Genomic DNA, 10,069 nt, shown 5'->3' with positions numbered 1-10,069 from the left:
AATAGAATCTGTAATAAAATTAAAATTTTAAATTCTGGAAAACATTTTGTATTTCATAATAACAAACTTTAAGTTACACCTGCATTAGTATGGTGGCATAATAAAAGACAACAATATAATTTGGTGTAGTTGTGAATTAATAAAGATTATCATGGCCCACGGGGAAATGGCAAAATTAGTAAGCTTTGCTTAAGGTGCCAACTATAAGGAACTTGACAAACTCTTAAGAGAGAGGTGTGGCCCCAGAATGTGAACATAGTATACAGAATAGCTTCCATGGAAATACAGTCTTTTAGTGTATGTACTCCTCACCAATCAGAGTTTTTAGTGGCAGCCTTTTAATATCTTTTCCCCAAAATCAAGGTCTTCATCAAGTAAGAGATATAAACTTTTTTATTATGGGCCATCAACGGGGCAACACTAAAAGACTTTCTTCAGTAAGAATTTTTAGGCCATCAAAGATTCTGACCTGGAATCATGGATTGAGACATATATAGGTGATATTTAAGGTAAGTTTCTATGATGTTAAAAATTATAAGCAATAAATCTACTGGAAAAACTCCTACTTTGTCTCCTGTTATAAAATTGAAATTAAGAGATTGTTTGAGACTGGTTCATCCGCCAAGGAAGGGACACTCCCAATGTTGACCTTTACCCATTTTGTAGGGATGTCCCAAATGTGTTTAGTGTATAATATCTAAGACAAATGTTAATCAAAAGAACGAGATCGGTAAGGAGGGATCTTTGTTTCATACCCTTACCCCTTTATCTGGCAGCTACTCTTTCCAGTTCACTCTTTCAAAAAGTAAAAGGTAGCAAAGCCTCTCAGCTATTAGAACGTGGAGCTTCTGAGAACCGTGTCACATTTGTTTGCACAGACCTAGCATTCCAGGCTCTGACCTGCTTACTGCTCTATAAAACGTATTCAGTGTTCAATTATAAAAGTGAAAAATACTAAATATCCAACTTCCATTTCAAGCTATAACTCATTTCATTACTGGAATGGAATGCTGCATTTCTTCCCTCAGATGTAAAACACATCCATTTATTTTGAAGGGAAGCATAGCCTGATAAACAGGACATTGATTTCTTTTTTTTTTTTTTTTAAAGATTTTATTTATTTATTTGACAGAGAGAGAGAGACAGCGAGAGCAGGAACACAAGCAGGGGGAGTGGGAGAGGGAGAAGCAGGCTTCCTGCGGAGCAGGGAGCCCGATGTGGGACTCGATCCCAGGACCCTGGGATCATGACCTGAGCCAAAGGCAGACGCTTAACGACTGAGCCACCCAGGCGCCCAGGACATTGATTTCTTAACCAGAGGCTGAGTAATAACCTCCATTTTCCTTAAATCTTCTCCTTTTCAACAGGGAGTAAAGAAGTCATTGCAGAAATACATTTGACAGAAATTAAAGGCCATAAAAGATCTTATTGTTTACCTAGCTTTAAAAAATGGAGTATTTAGAAATAAAACAATTGAACTCAAACCATTCTCCAGCCCCTAGTCCAGAGCCTGGGATAAATATACTCAGTATCTTTTGAATGAATAAATTTTGTATTAAAAAAAAAACAATAAGTAGATACTTTGAGGGGAAAATGAAGTACACAAAAATAATGCATAAATATGGCGGTACCAATGGGCAGGCAGCCTTCTCACCACCCTCAAAGTAGAGTTGGTAGGTAGCGTTGTTGCTCAAAGGCGTGAAGTAAAAACTCCCATGGAGACAGCTTAAGGCAGCATCAGTAAGCAAGGGAGAGCAGGTAGCAACATTCGGGGTGGTTTATTCTAGGAATGTCCACAGGGCTCCAAGACTGCCTCTGAGTTTGTTCTAGAAAGCCTCAAGCTGTTTTACAGGTTCCACAGTGGCTATAAATACAGCGGATTATTGTCTGTGTCTAGGATACTGCTTTGAAACCCAGGGGAAACAAAAACACCATAGGAGAGGAAACTCACCCAGAGCCTGCAGGCATCTCCAAAGTCACCTAAACAAAGCCCAAACAGCAACTCCCCAGAGAAGACCTTCTATGATGCAGAGAAAAATCAGTGTGGAAACAATGTCCAAAGGGGAAGAGGACAGGGCTAGAGTGTTGTTATTGTTGATTCTATTTGGAGGTTACATACAAAATATTAGACTTAGAAGGAACGTTAAAAAGGCTATCTTCCTGGCTGCCCTTTTGTTCTCCTTTAGATAGAACCCACACTCCACACAGAGGTTTCTATCTTAAAAGCCTTACAAAGATGATTCTGTGCTCTCCCTGGATGATTCCCCCTCCAACGTGACTAAGGCCCACTCCAGGTCCTGGCTTCTTAGACACTCTCTCCAATACGTTCAGTAAATACATCTCACCTCCTTCCAACAATAACCCATAACAAGGAACTCTGCTTTTTATGGCACATGATTGGATCAACTGAACAACTGTTGATAAACATTGTTTTTATCATGATGACTAAGTGCTTCAATTGCTTCAATGTGTAATCACACCACTCCAAAAAGTTGGAAAAAAAAAAAAAAAGATTTTAAGTCCTGTACTATCCCAAATAGCCTGGTGCTACACCCAAGAAAATCCAATGAACACATCTTGAATTAATGCAAAACAACCATCATATCGTTCTCATGTCTAAGTTAAACTCTTGTGACTTGATTTAAATGGAAGCTCTCTGTCCATGTGACCAAGAAGAGAAGGAACACATTGTCCCCTCAGTAAGAGCTCTTCACATTCCGGATAACTATTCCTAGAAATCACTCTACAGCCTTTGAACTCCCATCTGTCCCCTTTAACTTCCCTACACGCTGAATTATTCCCAACAAAACCCCCTAAGCTAAGTGATTCTTCTCAAGTTTCCCCGTTTCTCCTTAATCAGAAATCCTAGAACCCGAGTCAGCACTGTGGCAATCTAGCAATATTGGGAATGTAGGCTCATACTTCCCCATCCCAGAATCACATTTGGTTTAAAATGGCAAGTAGTGCATGACTGGTTCTTGGCACTTGGTTACCCTAAACTTGAGGTGGTTTATTCCTGACCACTTCTGCAGATCAAATGTCCACAAAAGTTCTTCTAAATTCTCAGGAAACTCTCCTTTTTACTCATGGTCTGAACACTTGAGAGCAACTCAACATGCATTCTATTACATCAAGTCACTCTCTAAAACCCTCTTCAAAAAAGAGACAGTATGAACTCTAAAAGAATTCCTTTCATTGTGATCTCCTAAGGGAAAGAGTGATAAATAATTGGTCCTGAAAAGAACTTTTCAGTTAAACAGTTAGATGAGTTTTGATAGCTGCATTAGGTCAGTTTTAAAAATTTGCCTATGAAGATATAATATGGATGTATAGCATAGGCTAAAAAATTGTCCATTTTTAAATGAGTATCAGCAAATTGCCACACCATTTTTTTCCTTTTTCATACCAAAATTGATATAGGTACTCAAGCTGTCACCTTACCAACTCTTTGGATGGGTATATGGTGCTCTGTCCAGGTCTGAATTGTAGAGAAGAGCTGAGGTTGAAGGGAGTCTTGTGTCTGATTTAGCAAGATGTGCACACAAGCACCAAGGTTTTGTATTCCCTCCAAACTAAGGGGGTGAAAGACAAAGATTTGGTTATTGTACCTCATTTGGGACTTATTAAGACTCAATATGCCAGGCTTATCTCTTTTTACTTTACCCTGTAAGACTTCTTTTTCTTTACAAATTTAGACCAGCTTTAGGAGTCTACCCTTTTTAAAGTATCTGAGAATTGTTTTTATAGCCTTTCTCTAATGTTACTATTACTTCCACTAGACCAGAGAAACAAATCTTAAAGGCTTTATTCTTGAATAAGTATGGTTGGGGGTGGGGGGAAATTGAATGCTTATTATATGCCAGGCTCAATGCTGTTATTGTCTTTTAAAAAACCTGATGAGGTAGGTATCACTTCCATTTTGTTGAAGAATCAGGGACACAGACTGGGTAAGTAATTTTTTCTTAAGGCCATACAGCTAACGGAGTTCCATCCAAAGCCAGGGGAAGACTGCAGCCTTTGCCAACTTCATTGAACTAGATGGGTCTCACTTCCCTCATCATTAAGGATTTGCTGGAATTCCACAAGTTGTGAAAAAATAATAGCTAGTTAACCTGAAATGTCTTTTGGTTTATTATTTTACTCTTCTTGAATATATGCTAGCGGAGGCTGAAGGTATCTAGCAATATTTGTTTATTCTTTAATTCTTCTATACACAAGCTATATGATTTGTTTTTTATAGTTTTGCCTAACTTTCCTTTTTGGAACAAATGAATGATTTTTTTTAAGACAAAATACTTTTGCTATTTCAGGATTATCTATCATTTTTGTTGTGGATCAAATAGAATAGAATGTGCTCTGGTCACAGTTCCCTTCAAGAGGGGACACTGCACGGGTTTTCTGGCCCTGTTTATTATTAAAGCATGCATCTCCATTTGGTTTTATGTCATCTACAAATAATCTTCTTCTATCACTTTTCTGATCCTAACATACTGAGTTCTCTGCTGTAACAGGAGAGCCGGCCTTTTGGGAGCCCCACAGTTCAATGCTGAACCATCAGTTTCATAAACTCAGTGGCTATTGGAGGAGAACTTTCGCTTAACCTGGTGGTAGTTTCAACCTAAACGATGCGTTACTTGAAAGGAAAAGCATTTTGGTTCTCAGATAAGACCATCTAGTACAACCACGATGTAAAGCACTGACACTGACCGAGAGGTGACAACAATTTGTAAAATCTCGCGGAAGTTCCTATGCTGCGAAGACAGAGGCTAGGTTCTCACTGCAGCTCCTCACGCTACAGAGAACATCAGTGTTCAAGCTCAGTCCGTACTGTCACTGAAGAAGGAGCAGAGGGCCCAGTGCCGAAAGTGAATGACAACGCAGGAGCATACTCTCTTGGCCCCCCTTGCAGTCACAGGATTCTTTCTCGAACTTTGTACAGGTGGATGCCAAGCGTAATCCATCCGACAGCAGTACAAGTTTTTCTACTGTTAAGGAAGGCAAGACCTCCCTCCCAGCTACGCTACATCAGCAAAAACAGGGTCCCAAACAGCTGTGCATCACACAGGGAGCCAGTGAAGGAGAGAGAAGCAAGAGCAGATGCCTGGCTGCCTGGTGAATGGCCCATTTACAAATTCAACAATAGTCAGAGGGGAGCAGGGAGCACAAGAGCCACCACCGTGATTGGTGAAACCAGCACTTCTCAATTCAGTGTGAATTAATGCCCTGAAAGAAGACACACTATAAAGCAGATTTCCATAAACCCAGTGCATCATTTACCCTCTGTAGTATTATTTCAAAAGCACTGTTTTCAGGAAAAATCACGGAAGGAACTACTCATGCAACAAATACTGTGCTTCTTCAATTTCAAATGTCTCTGTGAGATGTTAATTATTAGCTAGATCAAATAGGCAAAAGGAGCTTTTTCCACCGCGGAACCAACTAATTATCTTTCATAACTGTTAAAAAGCAAATGTAGCTGTAAGGGCTCTAGTGAAAAGAAAAACATGCTGAGTGCATTGTGTCTAGACTTTGCCAGGCAAATAAGGGAGTTGAAATGTACAAAATCAAAAGATCTTACTAAACCAGAATTTCAAATCAATGTAAAAAAAAAAAATCCAGCCTCATATTTTAATGTATCTTGTCATTAGCATTTTATATTTATACAGTCAGCTTTAGATTGCTGTATATTCAAGATGTACATGCATCCTACGTGGTGAATAGCATCAACATAGTAAAATTACAAAAATTAAAAATGCTTTTCAGGCATCTCGTTCCTTAAAACGCTGCACATTCCTGTAACAGCCTCATAGGCAGGCTATTGGAAAAGAGATCACACCCACAAGGATAGCTTCACTGTACCAGCAGAAAACCCTAAAAATGGGTGGGTCAAGGCAGCAGAAAACGAAGCATAGGTGATGATTTGGCACCATAAGACAAGCGATGCAGCAAAACATAGAGCAGGAAAATATAAGGGGGGAAAATCCAGGACGGTCAGTACAATATATGCAGGTTTTTTTCAAATGTAAATTTTAAAGTGAATGCTGCTTTTATGTTACTGCATAGAGGAAAGCATAACAAGGCTGCTTTACTTCCCTTTAAACACAAGCGCGGAAAGAGAGGGAGGGATGTGAAAAGCCAATTCTCTGTGCCACTACTTAGTCAATTGCACTCAGTCCTACTCGATGACACAGCCACACTGCAAAGACCACTCAGCAGTTAATGGATATAATGTTGGAAAAGCACTCTGAGGTTTCCAAAGAAAGGTAGGGTAAAAACCCAAAGGAGCATGGTTTTATTACTTCTTCCCAATAACTGAGCAGTGTTACAGATGAAACTCCCATGACCTAAAAAGAAATTAAGATATTAATTTATTTTGCTAATTCTGATTCTTCCATATGAAATCACTTCTTTCACAAATGGGTACTTGAAATCACAGAAGAATTATCCTGTGCCCTAGTCTCTTCTTGTCAGGATAACCATTACACACTGCACGGTAAGGAATAAGTATGTTCTTCAAGTGTTACAGCCTACGTCTACAATCTGTCAAATGTAGAGCTGAGGAGGAGTTCTGTGTTTCTAACTGTATACATCCATCACTAGCTCCCACTCTTCCCACAGACAGCAATAAGTCAACAATGAAACATAAAAGCTAAAAATAAGTGACTGAGCAATTGCTCAGAAGAGCTGAACATTAGGCGCGGTGTTACATGGACACACATTCCTTCCCCCCCCTTTTTTTTTACTGACAATTTCAGGTAATTAAAATTAAGGACTCACATATAACCAAAGGAAAATAAACATGCACTGCACAAATATGTAAAAGTCAGTCAGAGATACAATTTCATGCTTATCACCGGACAAGATCAGTGTTCTGAATGGCACATGCCCAGAATGCAAGTAGTGACTAATAGACTGCTGCAAATGCCATGGAAAATGACAATTATAGGCACTTCAAATGCTCAAAACAAACAAACAAACAAACAAACAAAAAATAAAACAAAACTCGGTGTCATTTCATACAAGCTGAAAATATTTCTTCATTCACAGGTATCATAACATGTTCATTTCTAAGAGTCAATTAAATCAACATTTATTAAGGACACATTATATACAATTTACTATGCTCTAATGAGGGAAAATAACTGTGTAAAAAAGAATAAGGTTTACATGCAGGTGTGCATTCAAAATGTATGTATGTGTATATATCATTGAATATAGAAAAAGTATAATCTGAAGGAGAACACTTGATTCAGAAAATCAACAAATCCATGACTTAAATATGGGTTTTTTGTTTTGTTCTGTTTTCTTCTCATTCTGTAAGAATTTATTAGGTGAGAAAAATAGCATAAAAACCTTGAAAATTACAAGTTGGAAATCTTACATATTAAAAGGAAACAAGATGTCTTTCAACAGTGTTTTTGAACTCTGTTTTACCTTCAAAATGATTCACCTAACCAAATCTCATAGGAAACCACAATATATAAGTGAGATAAAGAAAGGTATTTAACGAACACAAATTTGTTTTATAAGTATGAGTTTATAACATTTATTTTTTAAGTAAATAAACGAGTTTTCTTCACAGAGAGAAAAATGTAAAATAGGGGATTATGGATGACAGTTACACTCTCTTATGAGCCTTGGCATCCGATTCGTTTCTGTAGTGGGGGGGGTTTTGGCACTATATTAACAAAATTCTGATTCATACACATACCTGGTTACAAATAGTGAAATTTAACAGCTCCCTTGCGATCTCAGGTTACTCTTCAAGCAAACAGAGACAGCAAGAGATGCTTCATTCCTCAGGTTGAACCCAGACTCAATGATCTATTAACACAAAATAACTCATCATCACTGTTCTCAACTGTGGTTAATTTTCCATAAAGTACACTTGACCGTGTATGTGTTTTTTTAAATTATAATATCTGAATCCGAATCAAACCTTTGAGAGACCCAAAGATCCTGCCCAGAATGTCCCAGAGGTTAGTAGACTCTAATACCTATTTGTAAGCCTGTCTTTAAAACGCCTACCAGCATGTGCTGAGTTGGTATCAGTGGCCAAAACATTGGTGGCCAGGGCAGATGTCACATGCAAATGCCTGCTGGCAAAACTAAGATTCAAGCAAGGCGTGCCATCTGCAGATTTGCTGGCCTTTGGTTTCCTTCATTTCCTCCCAATGGTCTTGTTCCTCTTCTCCGCTACTGTTTTGGCCCAGAGCAATCCAACCAATCATCTCTTTACGCTTCATAGTACGCCTGTTATAAACGGAAATCATCAGTGTGACATCAGAGAGCTGAAAGAGGGCCACCTGGAAAGCAAAGGTCTCCTTGTAGACTGGATTGGGCTGACCACGTCGAATGGACGTCTTACAGCGGGACATCTCTTGACCCACAGAATTGAGAAGAAAGAGCTTTCCGTATGTATCTAAGGAAAAAAACAACAGAAATGAGAAAACATCAGAGCTTTCTGTGTTGCTAGTTTTGTTGTAATATTTACATGGAATCCAAACTTTTCCTTTTTAACATACTGAGCAGCATCCTTAGGCCTGGTATTTGCTGTAGGACTAACACACTTTCCATGAATTATTAAGGAAAGGGATTATTACCTTCAATGGTTAATGTTTCATGCAGCCCACTGTGGGCACCTTGCTGACGTTCATTAGAAGCTCTATACATACAGAGGTGTATACATGCATAAGCATGTGTGCAATGGTGTGTGTGGACATGCGTGGTTCTTCAGCCACATTTTATTTATGTAACAAGATAAATATATACATTTTGTTCTATGTGTATTTTTCTTTTCATAATCAAAATACTGTTTTAGGCCTAGATTAAAGAGTATCTTCTCTTCTCACTCTCCACATATTCTTTGGACCATATTATCCACTCAATGACAAGTACCAAACCTTGAACTCTGGCCTAGACTTCTCGTCCAAGCTCAAGATCCAGCTCAATACATTTTTTCCTGTGGACATCCTGCACATGCCTCACTCTTCATGTCCCCAACTCTTAAAACTTGCTGCTCCAGGATTCCCCAACTCTGCAAACAGTAGTGTCATCACTCAATGTATCCACATCCGGAGTCCAGGACGACATTTTTGACGAGACCGGCTCCTCACTCCTAGTCCAGCCAATCAATCACCAAGTTCTGTTGATTCTATGTCCTAAATAGCTCCCAACTCCACCCACCTCTTTCCATCCCTGAAGCCACTGAACTCCGTGCACAGCAAGCTCCAGTCACTAGCCTTTCTCACTTGCATTACGGCAGGTCTCCTCACCCATCTCCCATCACCAGGCTGCCCAATCCCACAGTCAGAGGGAGCTCTGTAAAATGCAAATCTGTTTATGTCACTCTCACTAATAGACAAAGACGAAACCTTCAATACTGCCCATTAATCTCAGGGCAAAAATGAAATTTCTTGGTATAGATGACATACTCTGATCCTTTTACCTTTCCGTTTCACTGGGCACCCCTGCTTCCTTTATATGCTGCGTTCCTTCTATACTGACCTCCCTTCATCCCTCCGACCCACCCTTCTCTTTCCCTTTCACTTCTGCACAAACTGTGCATGCTCTGAAACCACGAGTGATAACCACCTTCCCTTGGTTTCTATTCATTAGTTCAGTCTGGTTGTGGCTTTATGCAGGAATTTTTGCTGACCACTTGCTCCTGTCCTGACCAGCTCAGATTCAGATAACCCTTCTGTGGGCTCCATCAAAATCTAGCTTCAGGTTATCCCAGGACTTTGCTGCCTGCTTACTCATCTGCAAGGCTGTCAGTTTGAAGGAGGAATTACCTGTGTACAACTGTACCCCTGGTCCCTGGCCTAGTGTCCAACACATGGTAGACATTCAATATATATTAAACATTTTGTAACGAACGTGCATGACCCTCCAGCAGGCTTGACTTCCTTTTTTCTTTTGGTCTTGGGTTTTCAAACTTGCAAAATGAAGATAAACCCCTTGGTTTTATCACCCTTGCACTGGAATGCTATAAAATGGGATTAGCCTCGGGGTGCCTGGGTGGCTCAGTTGGTTAAGCGACTGCCTTCAGCTCAGGTCATGATCCTGG

At 39.5% G+C, this 10,069-nt stretch overlaps 1 protein-coding gene across 6 annotated transcripts in view; it reads right to left on the bottom strand.

The window, feature by feature from the left end:
- Positions 1-1,231: 1,231 nt before the first annotated feature.
- The window catches only part of SYT16 (synaptotagmin 16), a 245,075-nt gene continuing 236,237 nt past the window's right edge, over positions 1,232-10,069 (bottom strand). For all 6 annotated transcript variants that reach the window (XM_032405259.1, XM_032405255.1, XM_032405257.1 and 3 more), the window contains one exon: positions 1,232-8,422. In XM_032405259.1, the coding sequence (XP_032261150.1) occupies positions 8,109-8,422 (314 nt within the window). In that variant the 3' untranslated portion in view covers positions 1,232-8,108. The remainder of the gene's footprint in view (positions 8,423-10,069) is intronic.

This window comes from Phoca vitulina, unplaced genomic scaffold (genome assembly GCF_004348235.1).
Source record: "Phoca vitulina isolate PV1807 unplaced genomic scaffold, GSC_HSeal_1.0 scaffold7, whole genome shotgun sequence".
Classification (NCBI taxonomy): Eukaryota; Metazoa; Chordata; class Mammalia; order Carnivora; family Phocidae; genus Phoca; species Phoca vitulina.
The sequence above is the reverse complement of the archived record's forward strand: the minus strand, read 5'-3'. Positions and strand labels throughout refer to the sequence as shown.